The sequence below is a fragment of the Acomys minous genome (genome assembly GCF_964271855.1).
Source record: "Acomys minous genome assembly, chromosome: 16".
In the NCBI taxonomy this organism is placed as follows: domain Eukaryota; kingdom Metazoa; phylum Chordata; class Mammalia; order Rodentia; family Muridae; genus Acomys; species Acomys minous.
Window position 1 is genome coordinate 9,128,129 of NC_140498.1, and position 24,199 is coordinate 9,152,327.

At 48.2% G+C, this 24,199-nt stretch overlaps 1 protein-coding gene across 2 annotated transcripts in view; it reads right to left on the bottom strand.

The window, feature by feature from the left end:
• The window catches only part of TRIM16 (tripartite motif containing 16), a 31,596-nt gene extending 11,435 nt beyond the window's left edge, over nt 1-20,161 (bottom strand). Inside the window, exons 1-2 of one of the 2 annotated variants that reach the window (XM_084760905.1) lie at nt 20,071-20,161; nt 2,891-2,986 (exon numbers count right to left, since the gene is read on the bottom strand). In XM_084760905.1, the coding sequence (XP_084617031.1) occupies nt 2,891-2,971 (81 nt within the window). In that variant the 5' untranslated portion in view covers nt 2,972-2,986; nt 20,071-20,161. Of the gene's footprint in view, nt 1-2,890; nt 2,987-10,470; nt 11,506-20,070 lie in introns of those variants that run through there. The other variant, XM_084760904.1, reaches the window with a different exon arrangement.
• Nucleotides 20,162-24,199: the final 4,038 nt, after the last annotated feature.

Sequence of the window (24,199 nt, forward strand, 5' to 3'; positions counted from 1 at the left end):
CGTATTTACAGATGGTCATGAACCTCCAAAGCTGTGAGCTAGACAATTTTATTTTCATTTACCAAGAACTCAGCTCAAGTATTTTGTTATAGCAACAGATTGTGGGCTCATCCTTGTACACTGCCTCAACATATAGTTTGGATTTCTAGCTAAGTGTTAAACCATATTTTCACATTGGAAATATAAAGTGAAAGAAAAGATGAAGGGGTCTACCCTGAAAGATGGATCAGCTCTGCTTATTGCTTTTGCAGGGATTGGGGGTGGGACCTGTAGAGTTGCTGGTGTCTCATCCAAGCTGCACCTTGGGTGACTTGTTCCCGCTCCCTGGCTCACTCACCATTCACACCCTCAAGCAGTAAGTGTACATGTGTCATGAGTCATAGAAGCAAGGAGGGACTGCATGGGTGGGTAGGTGGGTGGGTGGATGGAAGGGTGGGTGGGCGGATGGAAGGGTGGGTGGATGGAAGGGAGGGTGGGCGGATGGAAGGGTGGGTGGGCGGGCGGATGGAAGGGTGGGTGGGTGGATGGATGGATGGGTGGGCGGGCGGATGGAAGGGTGGGTGGGTGGATGGATGGATGGGTGGGCGGGCGGATGGAAGGGTGGGTGGGTGGATGGATGGATGGGTGGGCGGGCGGATGGAAGGGTGGGTGGGTGGATGGATGGATGGGTGGGCGGGCGGATGGAAGGGTGGGTGGGCGGATGGAAGGGTGGGTGGGTGGATGGATGGGTGGGTGGGTGGATGGAAGGGTGGGTGGGTGGATGGAAGGGTGGGTGGGTGGATGGATGGATGGGTGGATGGAAGGGTGGGTGGGTGGATGGAAGGGTGGGTGGGTGGATGGGTGGGTGGGTGGATGGAAGGGTGGGTGGGCGGATGGAAGGGTGGGTGGGCGGATGGATGGATGGGTGGGCGGGCGGATGGAAGGGTGGGTGGGTGGATGGATGGATGGGTGGGCGGGCGGATGGAAGGGTGGGTGGGTGGATGGATGGATGGGTGGGCGGGCGGATGGAAGGGTGGGTGGGCGGATGGAAGGGTGGGTGGGTGGATGGATGGGTGGGTGGGTGGATGGAAGGGTGGGTGGGTGGATGGAAGGGTGGGTGGGTGGATGGATGGATGGGTGGATGGAAGGGTGGGTGGGTGGATGGAAGGGTGGGTGGGTGGATGGGTGGGTGGGTGGATGGAAGGGTGGGTGGGCGGATGGAAGGGTGGGTGGGCGGATGGAAGGGTGGGTGGGCGGATGGAAGGGTGGGTGGGCGGATGGAAGGGTGGGTGGATGGAAGGGTGGGTGGGTGGATGGAAGGGTGGGTGGGTGGATGGAAGGGTGGGTGGGTGGATGGATGGGTGGATGGATGGGTGGGCATGTAGATGAGTAGATGAGTGGATGAGATAGGTGGGCAGTTGGATAAAGGATGGATGAATGAACGGTGGACAGACAGATGGATAGAATCATCCGTTCTCAGCATACAAGATAATACTGCCATCTCACTGTCACCGGATAGGTGCCCTGCATTCTCTTCAGAGTGGTAGCTAGCTCTTCGCTTGTCATCAGTGAGAGTTATTTGTGGAACTTACTATTGGGAAATTAAACACAAACCAGAAGAGACTAAAACTAAGCATCCCACCATAGCATGGGCCTTACCAAATGCCACTTACTAACCTAGGAACTCTTGATTGCTTTTCCCAGCTTCTAGCAGGCTACCCTCCTGGGAGGCAGATTGCTAAGAGTTTGCTGTTAACTGCTTTACATGGTGAATTCTAGGCTAGTGTGAGCTAACAAGTGACACTCTGACAAAAGAAAAAATAAAGAGAGAGAGAGAGAGAGAGAGAGAGAGAGAGAGAGAGAGAGTGAGTATGCCCCCGAGAGGAGGAGAGAGGAGAGGGGGGTGGGCACAGAGAGAGAGGAGAGAGAGGGGGTGCACTTGTAAAATGATGAAAGCTGTTAATCCAAGACTAACCTGGGTCTACTTCGTAGTACTAAAAGATAAATCATTAACCAGTTTTTAAAACTTTAGTCAATTTTAAAAATATTTTTTTAATTTTTTCTTAATTTATTCTTGTTACATCTCAATGGATATCCCATCACTTGTATCTTCCCATTCTTCCCTCCCTCTCATTTTCCCCTTATTCCCCTCCCCTATGACTGTCCCTGAGGGGGGATTTCCTCCCCCTGTATATGCTTGTAGGGCATCAAGTCTCTTCTTGGTAACCTGCTATCCCTCCTCTGAGTGCTGCCAGGTCTCCCCCTCCAGGGGACGTGGTCAAATATGAGGCACTAGAGTTCGTGTGAAAGTCATACCCCACTCTCCACTCAACTGTGGAGAATGTTCTGTCCATTGGACACCACATGCTGGCGAGGATGTGGAGAGAGAGGAACACTCCTTCATTGCTGGTGGGAATGCAAACTAGTACAGCCACTTTGGAAATCTATCTGGTACTATCTCAGAAAACTGGGAATAGGGCTTCCTCAAGACCCAGCTATTCCACTCCTTAAAAAATATTTTTATTATTATTTTATGTGAATGGATCTTTGCCTGCATTTATGTCTATGAATCACATGCCTAGTGCTCATGGAAGCAAGAAGAGGCCATTAAGGCCCCTGGAACTGGAGTTACAGACCGTTGTGAGCCCTGGGACTTGAACTTGCATCCTCCAAAAGAGCAGCTGGGACTCATAACCACTGCCTTTGCTCCAATCTGCTAGAGCCACTGTTATAAGAAATCTTGACAAGGTAAAGACACCTCATAATGTGCCAAGTGTGTCTACTACTCTCACATGCTGAGACTTCCGCTAGGTCTTCACTACATGTCTTCCAGCCCCAAACTGGGTCTCACTGATCTTGCGGTGGCAGCCACACACACTGAAGCCAGCGAGGTGACCCGAACCAGTCTTACCAAGACAGACTTGTGGTTGGCTTGGAGCCTGGCGATGGCGTTTTCATTCAGCTTCAGCTTCTGCTCCAGGTCCAGCTGCATGCCCCGAAGGTCAGCCTGAGAGGGGAGAGAAAAAGAATGAAGAAGGACAGAGCCCGGTGTACACAAATAGTCCCCCAGGGCAATGTTACTTTCTATCCTGACACCCCTGCATTTCTCCCCTGAAAGGAGAGCTCGTCCTTTAAGCTGACCTCAGAAGCCAGCCCAGAGGCACAAAGGGCGAGACAGGTGTCGGTGGCCCTCCTGGCACTGAACCCAGCTACGGTGCCCTGAGCATGAACACTGTGCTGGGATGTCAGTCACATTCCGCCTGTGTCCTGAGAAGCGAATTCAGGGTGAGATAAAAAAGCAGTAGACTAGTTGGCGGAGGAAATCTCAAGACAGACAAACATTCAGGCTGAGTCACGGTTGCTGCTCACTGCAGCAACTCAGCCAGGTCTGCAGTGAGAAAGCAACAGATATGTATGAAAAATGCGCAATTTGTCGAGGAAAGTAGCAAAGAATTACAGATGCCTACAGGGGGATTCTAAATCACCTGTAAAGCAATAGAGGGATTAGCCCTATTAGAAAGAAGGTCAATGCTCTGTGCTCTGCGTGGGGCACAGGGAAAGCATCTTGAGAGCAAGACCTCCCATCAGAAGGTGCAATTTTTGAAGATGTAATATATATTGCAGGCCAGGCGTGGTGGCACATACCTTTAATCCCAGCACTCGGGAGGCAGAGGCAGGCAGATCACTCTGAGTTCGAGGCCAGCCTGGTCTACAAAGCGAGTCCAGGACAGCCAAGGCTACACAGAGAAACCCTGTCTTGAAAAACCAAATCTGAAGTGAGACTCTGACCAAAAACAACTGCCTCATGAAGTGTTTGAGAAGATTCAGCCCGCATGGCATACAGAGGCCTCTACAGTTGCCATTCAAGGGGGGCTCAGCTACATCTTGAACTGGCAGGGTAGCCTGGCAGTATCACCCACGTGGTCCTGGTTTTGCAAGCACGTCAAATGCAAAAGTAAGAGGATAGAGGATCATGCACGGTTCTCACTGGGATACCAGAAAGCTAGCGTGGCCAGGAAATGCCTAGCAGTATGATTTTCTACAAGAGGGTGTATATATATTCACTTTGGTTTAATTTTCCTTGTTATGCTCCATCCCTCCCTTTTGGAAGGAGAATGTTTACTCTGTGCCTTGTACACAGAACTGTGTAAATTGTGTTTTCGTTGTACAGAGGTTCATAGTTAAGAGATTGCCTTTAACCCCGGAAGAGACTTTGGACTTTTGAACGGTACAAGGACTGTTAAAGACTACGGGACTTTCGAAGTTAGAGCGAAGCTATTTTTTGTTATGATCCAACCCATGTGCCTATGGGGGTCAAGGATGGGTGAAATGTTCTGGTTTGGATTTGAGATGTCTCCTGGAGTCCCTGTGTGGGTGCTGGGAATCAAACCTGGGTCCTCCAGAGGAGCAGCAAGCGCTCCGAACTGCTGAGCCATCTATCTAGCATTTGCTCTCTGCTTCTTAACCACAGACTCAACATGATGAGCTGCCCCAGCCCCTTACCTACCCACTGTGACAGCCTGTACCCTTCCTAAACCGTACCGCTGTAACACTCTGATTTCCTTAAGGTCTTCTTTGTCAGGTATCGTGCCAGAACAAGATGCCTACTTCCTCGGGATATGAGATAATGAACTAAATGAAATGATGGATATTAATAATAACCTACAGAGCCAGGTCCATTATAAATGAACCCTAAGTGTCTATAATTTCATCTCTAATGTTATTTATTAGTCACCACCCTGCTTGCTGCCATAGCTGCTTTCCATTCCTACTCCATGGTCACACCAGGAGGCAGGTTCTGCCCCTCCCCCAACCCTGCCCTAGCCAAAGCAAGTGCCCGCCTGAGCAGCTTAGGTTTGCCTGCCTTGACCTTTCACTCCTGTCGCCTGGGCTCAGAGAGCACCTCCATCTGCCAAAAACAAAAAACCACACACCAATTTGTCAACATAGAGAACCTAAGCCTTTGCAAACTTCAAAGACTCTGCTACTTTCCTGTGTCCACAAGGGCATGAGAGAGAGACAGAGACAGAGACAGAGAGAGAGAGACAGAGAGAGACAGAGAGAGAGACAGAGACAGAGAGAGACAGAGAGAGAGACAGAGAGAATAAAACTAATAAATAAACAGCTCTCGGTGCTTTTAAGAGCTTCTGTCTCTGTTTAAAACAGAGTGGTTAGCCCTCTGAAGACATACATTAAGTCTCTGGCTGTTACCCCAATGAAACCTCAGGGAGCTTCACACCTCCCTCCACTTCCCCAACCGTCCCCACCACACCCCCACAGTGAGGGACCAGCTGTAGGCAGGGGCACTGCGACATTGTGGAGGGCAGGCAGGCAACCTTGGCTCATGCTCACGGGCACTGGAGTGGAGGTGAGGGTGCTCAGCTGTGGGGAGTGGGGAGTGGCCTATTTGAGGGCACGCTTGTCATTCGAGGCCTGGGACGGAAGCGTGACCTGCTTGCTGGAAGGAATAGGAAGACACACAGAGCATGTTGTGTGCCTAGCAATGTGACTCACCTGTGGTGCCAAGCCCTAGAGAGAGACCCAGGGTGTCCCGCAAGGGGCTTCTCCCCTCCGTCGCCCTCAGACTTCCATAAAAGGAGAAAGGGGTGTGCCTACGCACCAAATGACAGCTCTGTGAGTCACCATAAGGAAAACACTCCCCAGTACCACAAGAGGCGGGGCCCCGCCTTGAAGCTTTGTCTCTCCAGTTCTTCCTGTTCCTGGAGAACGAAGGGCTGACCTCAGGGCTCCCTAAGGACAACAGCAGCCACACACTCATCCCAGGCCACCTTGCCTGAGAGCAAGACAGTGGTGCCTGAGAGCACAGACAGCGCAGAGTGGGGCAGCATTAAGAAAGGCTGATACTTGGGGTGTGAAGCCCCTGGCTCACGGCTGGGGGACTTTGCCAAGTCTGTTAGTTTCTGCTGCAAGGCAGACTTCGCCTTTAGGAGCACGAGAGTTTGACCCAGACTCTGACTCCATGCCTCACTGGCTGGTATCAGGGCCTGCTGCGTGTCTTTAAGATCAGCCAAGACTCACACTCCTAGCAATTGGAAAGCATGGGATAGTCTGGTGCTTGTGAGTAAACAAGTTATATAAGCTGGACGCAGTGGCACATGCCTGTAATCTCAGCACGTGGGGAGGCAGAGGCAAGTGGATGTCTGTGAGTTCGAGACCAGCCTGATCTACAAAGCAAGTCCAGAATAGCCAAGGCTACACAAAGCAAACGTGTCTCAAAAACAAAAACATAAACAAAACAAAACAAAACAAAACAAAACAAAAAAAACCCAAAGTTCTATAATTCTGATGCAAAGGCATTCATTTGGGTTTCTGTGAGAAAGTATTATCCTGAGTGGTGCCGTCCCACCCACTGGTGACCTGCAAACAGACTGGATGGTCCTGGTTGACAGCTGTCCAGACAAACACAAAACCTTCCAGCTCTCTTCATGAAGACTGTGCAGTCGAGATCCAGCCCGACCTTTTAGGATCAATGCTAAGTTTGAAACTAGTATCCTGGTGTTGGTGGTCTTCACAGGCCTTAGGCAAGACTTAGCTCAGCCCTCCGTCCTCCAGGAGCACTGCCCTGGCGTCTCTTCCAGGCCAGCTCCCACTTGCAAGCACACAGCAGTTGTGTGTCGCACCAGCCCTTTGAAATGCCGTGGAATCATAAATATGTGTCATCTCTTCCCAAGCCCAAATTCTCCAAGGGTACAGAGTACAGCCAGCATCCCACTTAACCCATCAGATGCCCACTGAAGAAAACACACACACACACACACACACACACACACACACAGGACACTCAGGAGAAATGGAGGTCTCGTTTCCATGGTGGCAGACCTGAGATTTTGACAAGATAAAGGAGTCTTGGGATGCTGAGCCAGAGCTAAGAGGAACACTCAACTCCCCGTGAGGAGCACTCAGTCCCCCATGAGGAGCACTCAGCTCCCAGTGAGGAGCACTCAACTCTCTGTGGGGAGCACTCCGCTCCATGTGAGGAACAGCTAGGCTCTGGACGCTTAACAGGACGGAACAAGTACTTGGTCAGGTGTACCCAGGTCTCAACACCTAGTTTGTTGTCCATCAGTCTAACAGGTAACCATGGACACTTCAGAATGGACTCCCAGGACTGTCAGAAATGTCACTCCGCTCCCTCCCAACTGACCTCATGTTGACATTTCCTGTACACAGCATGCCTGCATGAGTTACTAGCCCTTAGCTGGCTCCAAAGTGACCTTCAGAAAGCACGTGAATACAGGAGATGTGGACTAGCTGAAAGGAACTCTGGGCTTGTGGAACCTTAGTTATGTCTAGTAAGTCTTTCAAAACAATCCTGATGGTGCTTGTCTCTTCAAGAGCTGGTCTTGGATGCTCCTTGCAAGAAGTCTCCTGACTCCTAAGACTTGGTGGAGCCACTCAGAGTATGGCTGTTCCTACTGAGTAGCCTTGCTCCCTGGGCTGACAAGAAGAACATGGGGTGCAAAGGACACAGCTCTCTGGAGCAAAGCAGAAAGCAGAAGGGTCCATGACACAGGCTGTAGCACTGTGCCTCCCCACAGCCCCTCAGCCAGCACGCCTCTTTCTGTGTTGCCCAGCTCTCGCCTACGATGTCTACATCTGGGGCTCTGTACGTGCTCCACACCTGGGACTCCATACATACTCCATGCTGCTCCCCCACATCTGGGGCTCCACACGTGCTCCACACTGCTCCTCCACATCTGGGGCTCCACATGTGCTCCACACTGCTCCTCCACATCTGGGGCTCCACACATGCTCCACACTGCTCCTCCACATCTGGGGCTCCACACATGCTCCACACTGCTCCTCCACACCTGGGATCCCATACATGTTCCACACTGTTCCTCCTGCCTAAAGTGTTATCACCCAAGTCTCCGTGGTACACGAGGTGGCCTATACCTCAGTTTATCTTCCATCTGTGTTGGCAGAGGAACAGAGAATTTCTGAAGGAACCAAACATAGACGTAGATGTTCTTTCTGATCAGAGAAGGGGGATGTGGGATCTAGAATTGGGGTGAAGAACTTCCTCCCTACTCTGGGGCATTGTTTGATAGAAGTGTTGTTGTTGTTAGTTCTTTGTTTTTTGTTTTGTTTTGTTTTTTTTAAACATCATCCTGCATAGGCTTTCTAACCAGAAAAATAGTAAAATTCAAATACTATATCCAAAAAGAATAGTAACATGCGAGGCCCAAATGTCTCTAATGTAGGTACACCAGATTTGTGTGTATGTGTGTGTGTGTTTTAATGATTGTTTTGTTGTTTTTTTTTAGGTCTGAGGAGGTAGCTCCGTCAGTAAAGCGCTTGCTGTGCACTCGTGAGGTCCTGAATACAATACCCAGAGCTCATATTTTAAAAAGCCAGGGCTGCTGAAGGAATAGCTCAGCCATTAAGAGCTCTGGCCGCTCTCCAGAGGACCCAGGTTCAATTCCCAGCACCCACAGGGTAGCTCACAACAGTCTGTACTTCTGGTACCTGGCATTGCAAGTGGTGCACAAACATATATGCAGACAAAAATACCCATATACGTAAAATAAAAATAAAAAAATATTTCTTAAGCTGGGGGCTGAAGAGATGGTTCAGCCATTAAGAACACTCGCTGCCCTTGCAGAGGGCCTGGGTTTGGTTCTTAGCGCCCACGTGGCAGCTCACAACTGTTCATAACTCCAGTTCCAGGGCAACCGACACCTCTTCCGCCTTCCACGAGTTCCAGGCACACAGGTGGCCCCCATTCATACATGTAGGCAAAATGTATACATACAATAAAGCTAAGAGGTGTTCAGATTACAAAACATTTAGGCTCAGTGTTATATGCTAATAGCCAGTGCTGGGCAGGCAGAGGCAGAGGGATCCCTGGGTCTTGCTGGCTGGTCAGCCTAGCCTGCTTGGTTAATTTCAGTCCAAATAAGATGCCCTGTCAAATAGGTGGCACTAACTACATTTAACTGAGAGAAGACATATTGGGTGGATATGGGGGAGTTGGAGGAGAAAGTGGGGGACATATCATTGTGTACCTATAGAACATTCTTGAAGATAAAGTCTTTTTTTCTTTTTTTAATTTGGTAACTCCTGAAGAGACTACCTGAGGTTAGCCTCTGCCTTCACTTGCATACTCACATACATGCACCCTCATGCACACAGACATACACACACATTTAAAATAAACAAATATTAATATCACAGTGTTGTGATTTGAGGGCTTTCCTACAGTTTTCTCCAATAAGATGGCCTTCCAGAAGCTTCCGTGCCTTACTCATCAACTGCGTGAACTTGAACCAGTACCACAGAGACAGTTGAGTCCTCAGCTAAAGATTAGTGAAATATCAGATGGCAACCCCCACCGAAAGTATTACCAAGTGGCAATACTCAGCAAGAGCTAGTTCTCCCATTGGGTGGGGCCTTTTCCTTTGATGTAGTTGCCGATTTCTGTACTTTCCTTATAGGACATCCCTTGATACTGGAAACATCCCAGGCCGGAAATGGTGACTCATCAACATCTGGAATGCAGAACTTTGCAGAACAGCACCCACCAGGACTAGAGAAACACTACCTCTGGCTATAGGCACAGAAGAAGTGCCCTGGTCAAGAAAGCTCCTTCCCCCAATACCTCTTTCCTTTACTGCCCAGAAACACGTACCACAAAAAGATGGTGGCTCTGCCAACCATGGGCAGCATGAAGGGAGAACTTCCAGGAGCATGAACAAGAGGGACAAGAGCCAACCTTACTTCCTGCTGGGAAAACAGAATGCAGAGTCCATCCCCAAAGACTCACTGGGGCTCCTGGCTTTAGGGCACAGGTAAGCGGTGTTCCGGAAATGGACTCTTTATCTGCTGGAGGTAAAAATTCAGACTTTGAGCACAGCAGGGCTCAGGGAAGGAACTTTTATTTCCTAGTAGTTAAGCTATCCATGGCATTAGCCTTGGGGTGCATTTCAAATTCTGTCATCTTGGTGGGTTCTAACTCTAATGCAGCGCTTTGTACTGCCTTCTTTTGCAGTTAAAAAAAAAAAGAAAAAGAAAAAGAGAAACGGAGCCTGGGGTTTATTCTTTTCTCTCGGACTTCTGCCAAGGTTTGCCTCCTGGCTTGATAGCGAATGTGCTTCGTGGATCCTGCCAGGGGGAAATACCATCCTCCTGAGGCTCAACTTCTACGGCCCACACCCAAACACACATTACCAAACACCAACTAGAAACAAGAGGAAATTCCCACGCAGGGGCAGAGACAATAGAGACTGCACAGCATCAGGAACACAGAGATGGAGACAGTGACCCACTTTTGTTCCCAAAGCCAATGGCTATAGATATTTTCTTACACTGGACCAACACCCAGACACCACCCCTAAAGTTCTTGTCTGTGAACTCAGAAACCAAAGTGATATCAACAGAGCCACCCACGGCAGCAAGCCTGTCTGTCCTCTCCCCGGGGACACCATCTCCCACTGGCCCCTCCCAGGTGGACAGACCCTACCCACTCACCTCTTTGTTCCTGCGGGCTGCATCCAGGGAGACAGTATTGTGGCCCCTGTGTTCGCCCTTAGCACATTCCTGGCAGATGCACTGCTCGTGCGTGTTGCAGAAGGCGTCCAGAGGGCTGTGGTGGGCAGGGCAGGTGCGCAGATCCTGGTCCTTTGCGGGCTCGGTCAGCTGGTGGCTGTGCAGTTTGCTGTTCTCCTGGTGTGGCCGCAGGTGCTCCTCACAGTAATTCACCATGCAGGTCAGACAAGACTTCACTGCTCTTACTCTGCTGGCCCCAAGACAGAAGTCACACAGGATCTCCTCTTCACCTTCATCACCGGGAGCATCGGGAGCATCGAGCTTTGCGGGATCAGGACCCTGCCCCTGGGTTTCCTCCCCTGCCTTCCCGAGAGAGTCCACATCCTCTTCTTCTACTGGGAGAGTTGAGCCAGGGTCTGGACCGAGAGGGGCCAAGGGATGAACAGTGACCCCGGTCAGTGGTCCTGGAGCAATCAGATCCAATTCAGCCATCTGGAGGCTCTGCGGACTAAGGCGTCCTTCCAAGGCCCCTTGGCTCAGGTCGGTGTAACCCAAGTCAGACCACGCCTAGCCTAGCCGATTGCAGCGGCCCAGAGACATTAACTGTTTCCTCCCTCCGGAGGAAGCTCAGTTAGTCACTCAGACAGGACGGGACTCCTCCGGATTGGCCAGCTGCCAGCCACCGTGACAAGGCTACTAATCAGGCTCAGAACTGCCGCGGGGCTCTGAAGTCTCTTCCCTAGCTCAGACCTCTTCCCACTCCTAGCCCAGCCCAGAAACTTCTATTCTTACGGGACTCCTTCGTCCCCCATAGGCTCTTCTACCAGAGACCACGGAGACCACGTGTGCCTGTGGCTCTGGAAAAGAGCAAGAGATTCCTGAGTTCTATTGTAAGCCTCTGCGGCTTTGAGCGGTCCCACAAGCCATATTTTGCTTCAGATGTTTTAAGGGATCCAAAAATGCAATAGGGCATTTTGACAATAGGGCATCCACTTACCCTAAATGAGCCAGCAGCTTGGTCCCCGACCACAAAATAAATAAATACATAAATAAATAAATAGGTACATAGATAGATAGATGCATAGATAGATCGATCAAGCCTATATATAAAGAAATAAAATCATATAGCTTCACATGCTTTTTTTGGGTTTTGGGGGGCTGGTTTTTTGTTTGTTTGGTTTTGGTTTTGGGTTGTTCGACACAGGGTTTCTCTGTGTAACAGAGCCCTGGCTGTCTTGGACTCTCTCTGTTGACCAGGTTGGCCTTGAACGCACAGAGGTCCACCTGCCTCTGCCTCCCAAGTGCTGGGATCAAAGCTGTGCACCACCACACCCAGCTGTTTCACTTGCTTTTAATAGTAACTCACTTTTACCTGACTTCTATTTTATTTTGGGTTTTAGTTTTGTTTTGTTTGGGGTGTGTGTGTGTGTGTGTGTGTGTGTGTGTGTGTGTGTGTGTGTGTAAGGCAGAGCTTGAAGCCCATGTCTTCCTCACTTGCTCTCTGCCTTTTTGAGACAGGATCTCTCAATGAACCTAGCCGTTCGTAGGTGATCTAGAGCAGCCAGCCAGCAAGTCGCAGGGATGTTCTTGTCTCTGGCCTCAGTGGTGGGGTTACAGATGTGTGAGGACCATTGCATGGGTGCCGGTGATCAGGTCCTCACACATGCCTAGCAAGCACTTTACCCACTGGACCATCTTCCCCCACGTCTAGCTGACTTTTAAAAATCACTCCTTTGAGTGCCACATGGCCAGGCAGGTTCCTGGTCTCCCACTCTCTGCCATAAACACCTCTAACGTGTGGGTCCTGGTGATAATGGTTGCCTGGGTCACTTCTCCAAAACTCGATGGCCTTTTTGTTGTTCTAAACAGGTGACCAGTAGGTGACCTTTTGGCATCAGAGGACCAAAACGTCTGCCCTGCAAACACTGACATGTCCTGAACATGCATCCCATGAGGAGCCTTGAAGAGCCCCCCTCCCCCACCCTGCTTCCTTATCTCATAAATGTCACCAGACCCTATCTTCCAGGAATTGGGCCTAATTGTGCGTTTCCCTTTCTGTGCTCAGCTCAGCTGCCTCCGCATATAATTTTTCTCTTTTGTGAAACTCGTGGTCTCCGTGTTTGCCGTCCCGTGCAGCAGCCTGGTTCTGTAACCACGGGACACAGTGTATGTTTCTAAGCCTCATCTTCCAGCGTCGGCTTCTAGTGCCTTTTGGAAGCTGACTGGGAGTAGGGGAGGGAAGAGTCGGGTAGACAACGGAAGGCATTGTCTCCTTCCACAGGCAGCTCCACCAAGCCTTCCCAGGTCACAGATCCTACTCTGTGATTTCCAGGGAGAGACAATTGCTAACGGAGCCCTGCCTCCAGCTAATAAAAGTGTCCTAGACAGGGCGCCTCATTTTCTCAGGCCATCACCACAAAGTGTCACAGGCTGTCAGACTTTGACGGAAGAAGTCAACTTCTATACAATTCTACAAGTGTGAGGTAAATGCACAGAGATGGCCATATTCTGAGATAGCCGTCTCCTGGGGCCTCGTTCCTCGGCTTGTGGTGCCCTTCCTGTTCCTCACACCATTTTCCTTATGTACATCTGTGTCCTCATTGCTTATTTTAGAGAAACATCGGTGAGGCTGGATTCTGCCTTCATTACTATGTAGCTTATATTAGTCTATTTTTGTTGCTATTTAGAAAAAAAAAAACCAAGGCTGAGCACTTTACTATAAAGAAAAGGGGGTTGTTTAACTCACATTTTGTAGGCTGAAACCCAAAATCAGGCAATCCCATTTGTTTTGGGTTCTGGTCAAAGTCCCCTTGACTGTCTTACCACATAGCAAAGGCATATACATAAAAAGCAAAACACATAATAGTCTTTCTAAATAACAACCCATTAGTCCATTTTCCCCTGGACTAATCAGGATTCCAAGAGAACTACATTAATCCTTCTGAGGGTAGCATCTTCTAAAACCAAACCATGTCCCAGTGAGTGCCAACCTCTCCGAGAGTCTCCTGTCTCCCAGAGCACACAGCTCCTCAGGGGACACACTCACATCAACCACAGCGCCGCCCCCAGTACCACTTTCTCCCCTGTCTGTCTTCTGCCAGCTTCCCAGTCACTCCCCAACGTGACGGAAACGTTGAGCCCCCTTTCCACTCCGCCACTGTCACTGTTGTCAGCTGTTCTCTCTGAATCTCCCTCTCACCAACTCTGAGTTACACCAAGGTTTCCTTTCGTGCTAAGCTGTCGCACGGCACACATAACACAAGACACAAATGACAGCAACTCGTGCATCTCGGCCATTTTTTAGTGCATGTTTCAGTGGCATGAAGCTTCGTGTATCATCTATCCCCGAGCCATTTCGTCTTACGCAGCGGACACACTGCACTCATTAGCCAGCAACTCCCAGTTGTCTCTCCCTCCAGGCCTGAACCCACCCATTCTACAGATTTCTATTCCTAGAAACTCAACAGTCTAAGGACATTGTATAAGCGTTCATCTTTTTATAATTAGCTCGTCCCACTTGGCGTAATATTGTCAGGGTTCATCCATGCTGTAGCATGGGCACAGATTGCTTTTCTCTCGCGTGACTTCACATTCACTGTAAACGTGTCCCCCCCCCCCCCCCCGAGGCTTATGAACTGATGCCCCTACTCTCTGACCACATCTAACCTCACCTGCATCATGGGAGAGGGGATTCCTCACATTCATGAGGTGTTAATTGTGTCTCCCTGGCTTCCTCCAACCTCAGACACATAGCTGTAACCTCAGAATGCTTGCATTCCGCCTCTTGTAAAGTGAAGCGCCTCCTCCCTCATCTAATCAAAGCCACTATACACTCACCTAATTCCTAAGAAAAACCTGTTGCCGGGAAGGTAAGGGCCAGGTGTGCTTTTACCATCCTTTCCCAGAATTCCAAGAGGCTTCATTCATCAGGATTGTGACAATTCACTCTATACACACAGGCAATAACTGGAAGGTGGGAAGGTAGGTCAGTAGGAAGGAAGGAAGGCAAGAAAGTAGGAAGGTGGGTAGGTAGGAAGACAGGGTGGAAAAAAGGAAGGAAGGGAGGGAGGAAGGGAGGAAGAGAGGAAAGAAGGAAGGAAGGGAGGGAGGAAAGAAGGAAGGAAATCATGACTTCTTCCTGAGATGAGCCCTGGTACACTCTCAGAGCACCACTGTCAGTGGTGGTGAGGATCTGGGTGGGTTTTTTTCTTTTTACTCAGGAGTGAAATAAAAGCCCACACAGATTACAAACTGTCAAGGAAACTTTTCTCAAAAGCAAGGCAATACTATAGACTAGAAAGGAACAGACTGTCAAGACTGACAGCCAGGGCTGTGTGGGAGAATCCTAAGTCACCAAGTCACTGCTCTAAATGTAACTTACTGCAGTTTTCCTAGCAACTCCCCCCCACCAAAACTCCAGAACTAAAATGGTGTCCCCTTCTGCAAAGCAGTCCATCATTTCCTGGCTCTCCTGGGAATGAGGAAGATGGACGTTGCCCCTGGCCTAAGGCCTCTAGCCCAGCTTTCCCCTATATCAAGACGGTCCTTGGTTTGCTTTGGCATCTATTGCTAGAAAATCCAGGGAGCAAAGTAAAGGAGAGAACAGAGCGTGGAAGGCTTAAGGGACCGCTGCTCTCAGAGGACAGCCTGCCAGGAGCACAGGAAGAAGAAGAAGAAGTCCTGCCTCTAACTCAGCAAACAGAGTAGAGCCTGGAGAATGCCAGCAACGGGCAAAGAAGACTGGCTGGTGTCAGCTTCAGCTGCTCTTTCAGGTACAGGCGCCCACCAGCCTCGGGAACCGCCCGGGTCATTTCCTCCCTGAGTGGTCAAGACTGCTCTCAGCTTTCCTGTTGTTCCCCAGGCTCACAGAGCCAAGATTAGCAGAACCCTCACTCAGGCGCCTCCTGAGGGAGTCTGCAATACTTCTAGAATGAAGAGTGAGAATTTGGTCCCCACTCCTAATACATTCCAGACACAACAACGTGGCATTTAAGTGACACCCTCTTTAGAACATTTGAGCCGTGTCTTGTTGACTCTCCGTATCACCCTCCACGGCAGCGCTAAGGATTATGGTATAATAATCTCAGAGTAACAGACCAAAGTAAACTCTCGTTATCGTCCGGGCTTCTGAGTAGAAGAGCAAAACAATCTTCACACAGAGAACAAAATAAAACATTAAAATATGTGAAAAATATTCTCTCCTGCATGGGACATAGCATAGTTTTCAAAGTGGGCTCAGATGGACGTCCCAAGTCACTGTGGTTGAGACTGCGAGTCTTCTGGAACTTGGGCAGCACCCAGGCCCCAGTCACAGTGCTTTCCTCTCGTGTTACTGTTTGCTGGGGTGCCATGCATTCCAGGAAGCTGCGCTCACCTTCATGAAGGGGAGAATTACCTCAGATCAGCCAGGGTGTGGCCATTAAAGTTCAACGCCTCAGCAGCTCAGGCAGGTCAGTCTTGCTGGGCAAGGGCCTACAGGTGGACCTGGTTAGAGGTTCTGGCTTTTGCTTTTGCTGGTAAGGCCTAGGCCTTCAGAGCAGTAAGAAATCTCAGAGAACCGTCTCTGTGCTACTCTTCCTCAGCAACTGTAATTAGGAAAACTCAGACTTCCATCCTTGACACTAAGGAGGTACTACAGTCTCAGAACACTGAACAAAGAAAGGAAAACAACACACACACACACACACACACACACACACACACACACACACACACACACCAAAATATCCAAAAGCTTAGCATGTGACTGGATTAGAGAGCAATACATCATTTTCAAGATAAACAACCATTCCATGGTATAGTTAGGGTTTTTGTCATAAGTGAGAGAGGGGGGCGGGGGGAAGTGCAGAGGCATCTGGAGAAATCCAGAGCAGAAAGAGAGAAAAACGTAGACTAAACATGGCCAGCAGAGTGGACAAGACCAGGGCTATCTGTAAGAGAGGGGAGAATAGCAAGGGCAGAGAATAAGAGATAAAAGACAACTTCTAAGAAGGATGAGCGGCAGGGCGGAAAGCCGGAGGGAGTTTAGGGTAGAGGAGGAGGTGAGGAGGGCTAGGATGCTAGCATGGACTTTGAAATGTGTGGCAGGTGCTTGTGAATAGGGACCAAAGGAGCCTGGAAGCCAGCATGGACCCGGATATGCTGATAGGACCACAGGAATATGTTAACTGGAGAGCCATGGGTCCCTGTTGCCAGAAGTAAGGGAAATGGTTCCTTCCGCGGCAGAGGGGAGTAGGCTTCACCATTTCCTGAGGAACGCTGGCTTCTGTCTAACCGCCAGAAATCCTCCTGTAGTCCAGGCTGAGCTCATTTCTGGATACTTGGACTGCCTTTTGGAGTTTGATTATTGGTGTTTCCTTTGGCCCTGACGCTGCCAAAGTCACCAATAGGATGGCCTATGTCTCAGGAGCCACGGATGCTCCGTTCTTCCTTCCACATCCCCCGGGACGCACATTTGCTCAAAAGTTTCAGGTTTTACTTTTTTGTTGAAAGCTGGGTGGTCAGAATTCTTTCTGCTCCTCTGTCTTGAGGAGGAATTCCACATATAGCTTTTCTAGGGTAGAGAGCAGCATGCTAAATAGACTTAGGGAGTGCACACAGCACCAAGACACTCAAAACAAACAGTGGTGGTCCAACTTGACCTACCGGTAACCACCATTTGGCCCACCCAGTGGCCCCAAACCTATAGGTCTATCAAAGTCATTAAGATATTCAGTCGTGTGTGTGTGTGTGTGTGTGTGTGTGTGTGTGTGTGTGTGTGTGTGTCTGTGTCTGTGTGTGTGTGTGTGTGTGTGTGTGTGTGTGTGTGTTGCAGCCCACTGATAGGTTGTTTCCTAACTGCTACATTGCCTGTAGCTTACTTTTGTTGACTTAACATAAAACCCCTTGTTCCTTCATACTGGACCTGCTGCTATCTAAGGCATCTTTTGGCCTTCAGGTCCAGTACGTTGTACTCGGTACAGTCCAAATCAGTCAGCTCACCAGAGATGACCACTCAGACGTGGTGTACAGCCAATTGAAAGTCTTTATTCCAGTCAGCTAGGACCACACTCAAGTGTTGGGGGACACATATATGTAGCTCAGAGTGTCCAGAATATGTGATTTTTTTTTTAAAGACAGAAACCACATCCTGGCATCTCATTTGGCAGCTGCAGGTGGATGCAGTGGGGCGGGGGGCAGTCCTTTGTGGAAGTAAGCAGTTTGAAACAAGCAGTTTTAACAGAAGTTAAGATAAGTAGTCAGCTGGAGGAGGGTTCACACAAAGCAGACCTAACAAAGGCTAAGATAAGTTAGCTAGGATTGTTAATCTTGTGATTCACCAGAAAAACCAGCTCCACCATTTTGGGCCAAATTTAAAGCAAGCACTTATTAAATATCAAATACTGATTAACAGATGGACATTGGCCAGGACCATTCCCCTGTAATTTCCCAGCTGGAATGGCTCTGAGCCATTCATCCCAGGGACTTTGTAAAGACACACCTATTGACCAGCATACTTTCCCCAGACGCTTTATCATTTACCAAGAACTACCATTCCCAGCATTCCAGGAAGTTACCTGGTTGAGGAGGTGGAGCTTACAGGTTAATTTTAGGCATTACAGGACATCCTGACCTTTGGTTCCTAGAATAGATCTAGGTACTTTTCCATGGGATTCTCTGTCAAAGAGATCAGATTCTAGTTAAACCTGGAAACGGCATCCAGAAGAATACAAAATGGCGGAGCCTCTGCACTATCTTTCCCCATCTCTTCTCTCCTCTATCTCTTGGCTCCTGCTGCCTTTGTTGTTAGCCAGTTCTCAAACACCAGCTCTGGGCTTTTACTGAACAACAGGCACAGGAGCTGTCACTTGAATGAGAAAAAAACCACTGTCTCACAGAGGACATTTTAGCAAGGAGAAGAATGTTAGGTTTCAGACCAGGAACAAGCAGCTGAGATTCATCCCATGTCTCCGTCCCCATGGTAACTTCCCTGGCCTTGGGACCAGCAAGCCCACCCAACAGCTGCACCCAATAAACCTGCCTTTATTCTTTACTATGACTTGAATTGGCTCATTTTATCATTGAAGAAAACCTATTATCTTGAATCCCATCCCAGCCTTCTGTTGATAGTAAATAAATAGGAGGCTACATCATCATCTACAATTACTTCCTGCTGACATTGGAACATTGATACTGTAGGGGGTGGGGCAGAGGGGAGGGCAAAAAGCTGGAATGTTGACCAAGTCTGAGAAGAGCAGGCTGTTTTACTTGCTGTCCAGGATTTGTGAGACCATCTGCATCTGGGAAGTGCAGAGCCAGCTGAAGCGATCTGTGAGGTTAGACTGAGCACCAACATTCAGGATGTAACTCTTGAGGAGACACCTGGACCTGGCAGGGCACAGCTTCTTCCTTGGGTGTACATTGGAAACTTTTAAGCCCGAGCTCTTGGTAATTGGAGCGGGGAAGGTCCCAGGACCAGCGGAAGGGAAGTACATCCTACCCTCAGGAATAGACAGGTCAGGGCAGGGAAACAGACTGATGATTGACAGTCCTTATCTGGCGTCCATTTGACCTGAGAGACTTGGGTTCGAGTGGATCTCCTAAAGCTTACAAGAACCTTTCTAAGGCTACAAAATGAGGCAAGTTGACCTGGGAAAGAACTTTAAGATCTAACTAATGTTAAAGCTCTGAACTTTGAAGTCTTAATACAACAGTAGCCTAGTAAAGCGAAGAGAGCTGAAGCATTTTTCATTCTTATGAATCACTTTCTTAGATCCTCATAACTCCTTGTCACAGTAAGCTTTTCTCATTAAATATTTAAATGCCATATTCAACAGATTCTCTGACAGGCTTGAGGACCATAAGCTATTAAGCATAGCTGTGTTAAACAAACTTTGCTTGTTTTTAGTTGCTTGTTTTAGGCTTAATCTTGAAAACACATAGAGGAAGCTAAATACATTTGATCTTTTGTGAGGTGACTATTAACTTGCATGTCTTACTTATCATTAACAGTTTACAAATAATTTAATAACTTCCATAAGACTAGGGTTTTAGGTTTAGCCCTGTCAAACTAGGTCTATAGACCAGGCTTGCCTTGAACTCAGAAATTAGCCTGCCTCTGCGTCCCGAGTGCTGGGATTAAAGGCATGTGCTGCCTACCATGCCTGGCTCAAAATAAAACTTTTAATCATAGGTAAGGTCTATAGAGACACTGGCAACTTTGCTGATCCTGAAAACGGGCACAGTAAAGAAACCAAAATAGCCGATGGTTCGGGCTACCTATCCCTGATGTGACAATCTGAACACGTTCCAGCACTGGAAATGTAAGCCGCTCCATTCTGTATTCCCTGTAGCCTTGCAGGGATGGAGTCTGACATCATTATGGCCATGCTGGTTGTAACTGCCATCTTGTGCACCTAGGTGACCCTGACAGGCTGTCTAAAGCTTTTAAGATAAAAGGAGCTGTTACTAGCTGAGCTTTCCTTGCCTGCTCCAGTACCCTGTTTTTCAGCTGATAATTGACATATTAGCAGTTTTCCAAAGAAAGCCAGTACACTCTAGCTGCCCATAGGCCAGCTTTGCCTTCATGTCTCCTTCTCTTACCTCAGAGTGTGGAGATCTCTTGTATTGCTAAGATGTAGTTGGGGTCATAAATCTCTTCCAGATTGTATTTCCGGTTTTATCTGCCAGTTCCTTTTACCCGTTAGCCCTTTTGCCTTTGGGAGACAGTTCTCAGACACTATGCTGATGTTAGCTGCTAAGGGAGGCAGACACCTTTAGGGGCTGGCTATTGCATTAATGCACTTTCAAGGTGCTCTTTTCTTTATTTTCAGTTAAAACTCCGTGACAAATGCTAAGCACTCCCACAGGCACTCCTGTTCCCGAGATTTTAACCTTTCATCCCCTGAAAGGCTCCCACAACCTTGAACTAAGCAGCACAGCCCAATTGTGCCCACCTGAGGCTGAGTGTGTACCTCAGAAGCGCTTCCCTGTGACAGTGTGTGCTCCCCAAATAAGACTTCCTTGCTTCCCCTGTTGAAGGGCAGCGTTGCTATGGGGATAACCACCATGCTGCCCTGAGCTGCTGCCCTAACGACTAGTCCCCCACTGTTTACATTTCACTCGCACTAAGGTATGCATCCATGCACTCAGCCACAGGAGGACTTACTTATAGCACGCATGATCATGTGCAGCCTTCATTTCTAACAGGTCAGCTGTTGTCATGAGACAGGGTATTTTTGCCAGAAGGCAAACAGCATTGTATGATATTTGTTCACTGTAAAGCAAACAGTAGGTGCCTGGTTTATGAATCTGACCGATACCTGGTGGTGAGGTTTCAGGCCCAAGGTCAAAGGTCAAGTCAGATAGGTGTTTTGCAAGCGTATGTCTGTGTACCGTGTGTCTGTGTACTGTGTGTCTCTGTACTGTGTGTCTGTGCGCCTGGTGCTCGGGAGGCCAGAATAGGGTGCAGCAAAACCAAGTTGCCTTTTGGTCTGATTCCCATCAATTTTCATGGGGAGTCACAGAATCTGGTTCTAAAACATGACCTTCTTGGGGTTCCTTTGAGCTTCTTAGTTCCTTTATCTTCCTGAACTTGAGAGCAGCTGTGACCTCACAACCTGTCATGGCCACCACTATCACCACCAGCAGAATCTCATCATCATCAACATCATCATCACCATTATCGCTAAGTACCCCTCCAGGGCAGGGACTGTGCCAAGGGGTGAATAGACACAATCTCTTCCATAACAGAATTTTTGCAAAAACAGAAAATGAGTGAGACAGAGTAACTGTCCAACTGACATGTGCAGCCAGCATTTAAATGTACATTTTTGGCTAGGGATGCAGCTCAGTTAGTAGAGTCCTTGCCAGGCATACATGAAACCCTTGGTTCCATCCCTAGCACTGCATAAAACCAAGCCTAGCACTCGGGAGGTACAGGCTGCAGGTGAGAAGATCAAGGTGATTTTCTGCTCCGTATCAAAGTCAAGGCTAGGCAGTTCCAGGTGCATATTATGGGGACCATCTCACTAGTCCTGGGGTGACAGAGCAGCTGCTGGGTTTCTTGGGCTTTCAGTAGAGAGCAAACTACTCATGCACCAGGAGATTTGGGGGATGCTTTGTAGGTTCAATTTTCTTAACTAATGTATTTTATTATGAACTTATTAACCACGCATACATCCCTTATAACCTGACTAACCTAAACGATAGGAAAAGATGATTAAATAATACAATAACAAAACCATAAGGATATCAGTTCCGAGGAACGATTCTCCTGGCATAATCAGCAGGATTTCTTCTGCTGGAACCTGGAGTAACCAGAACCCGGAACCTCAGCAGGATCCCTGGAGCCCCAAAGCCTTCCCTCGAGTAGTTCTCTCTAGAAACATCTCGAAGCAGAGCGATGAACAGCTAAAACTATCCCAAGTCTCCAAAAGCCCAGCCTCCAGTTCTGGGCTCATTTACATATCTCCTCCAAGAGTCTGTTCATGAGATCTTTTCAGCTGGCAACAATCAAGCTCCCGCACGAGGTGGTTTTTATCTTCTACTGGATTAACATCACCTGTTCTCTCACAAGACCGTTCCGATCCCACACTTGGGATCATAACAAAAACAGGTTTATCTCTCCTTCATCTCCCCCTTTGTATTTAATAAAATAAGCTATATACAACAAAATAAGAACTATCCATTAAGTCAACATTTGCAAGGACCAGTCCGTTTGTAGTTAACAATTTTTAAGAAATTATTCCACTATCCTATGCTACTGATTCGTATCCGAATGTCTAAAGTTTTTTATTAATTACACTTAGAATAATAATAATATGACTATCTAGTCTTCAACCCCATCAGAGATCCCAGAAGGAAAAACTATCTAATATGAAGAAAGTGCAGGCAAGCAACTTCCAAAAGTATTGACAGAACAGAGAGCTGACTGTCTGGACAGTAACAAGTCCCTCTCCATTGTCGGGGCGTCCAGTGTTCAGCCAGTATTTCCAAGTGTCTGTCTCCTCTCTAGCCTGACCGGTCCAGCATTTATTCTGCCTCTGTGAGATGCTTAATGCTAGGTAAGGTGGAGACACAGAAACAGGTACACGACATGACACAGGCCCTGCACATCTGCCACCTTGCCACCTTCTTTCCCACGATGGAGATCTCTGTCAGGCTGCAGCAGCCTCGTGCAGTCGTGAAGACCAAGTTGGTAAAGCTGGGAGTCATGGGACTGAAAACACAAATAGCATCAATCCGAAGTTGCTCAACTAGGAAACTAACTCCAAACATGGCTTGTTTGTTTTCAAGCTTCAAAACATAAGAAATGTCCCTATTACTCCCTCTGGAGGCGTACTGAAGTACAGTCCCAAACGGTATCCCCGTGTGACACCCCAAAAGGAAAAAAGGCCTTTTCCCTATGTGGGGCCACATAATGAATATCAGAACTCCTTAAGTGGAAAGGCAGAGGCTGGGTCTAATGAATCTGGGCCTTAATGGGACCTCAAACAGGAGGCCAGTGGCAGTAAAGGAAGTGGGGAAAATGGGATGTCTTCATCTGAAGGGGTCATGATGGCCATGGGGCATGGGAGGAGGAGGCGGGGAGGGAGGAGGGGGGGGTGGCCAGGGGAGAGACAGTGTAGAAGCAAAAACAGAAGCGGGGAAGAGGGTACAGAGCACTGTAGAAATAGGAATGAACAAACTGGGGAGTTAAATACAACAATAGGATCTGGTGATTAGATGGGGAGAATCAAAAGTCGAGTATATTCTGTATCTGGCATATGCAAAGGATGCATTGGCAGTGAATTCATATACTGGGGTGGCACTGTTTAGACAGGGTGAGTTTAAAGTGGGCGGGCTAGTTCCACAATTGGAATAACTTTAACCACAGCTCCTTGGGACAAATGTTGAACTTTTTTTTTTTCCTTGAAAAAAACCCACTGCTCAAGTGTGTGGAAACTGGCTCAATATTTTCAGCTCTGCTCATAAGAGTTTTCAGAATTGCAGGCTAGGTGTGGTGGCGCACGCCTTTAATCCCAGCACTCTGGAGGCAGAGGCAGGTGGATTGCTGTGAGTTCGAGGCCAGCCTGGTCTACAAAGCGAGTCTAGGATAGCTAAGGCTACATAGAGAAACCCTGTCTTGGAAACCCCCCACCACCACCAAAAAAATTCAGAACTGGATATAGTCTCTGGATACAAGACCATTGGAATGAATAGTGTGCTGCCAGGATCCTGATATAAAAATGCAGCTTTCAATTCCATCAGAGACTTGAGAAGGAATCAAATTGGTTACCTGAGTATGCCAGGAGTGCAGGTTAATAGCTTTCCAAATGAGATGATGACAGAGACAGTTTGCTACCTGAATAGTCACCCAAAACTCTCTATAATGTTGAAGCATCTTCTTCAGCCTTCAAGTCTCTGATGGAGTTGAAGACCACGTAGCTCAGTTTTACAATGAAACTTAGTTTAGGGGTTAAGATGTGTTTAGGTCTAGATGTTTTAAGTTGATAATGACAAGATGTGATGGAGATTGATTTACATTTAGAATTTTAGATGCACCAAGATAGGAAAGATGTTTTCTTCAAGGCTGTCAAATACAAATAGCCAAAAGACTAAGAATGTACCATTTATATAATTCCTGATTATGTCATGGCTGTTCTTGCTATAGGTAGTTTATTATATATGTGTAATAATATAAATGTATATGTTTAAAATTTTTAAAGTTTAATTAATAAAATAAATAAAT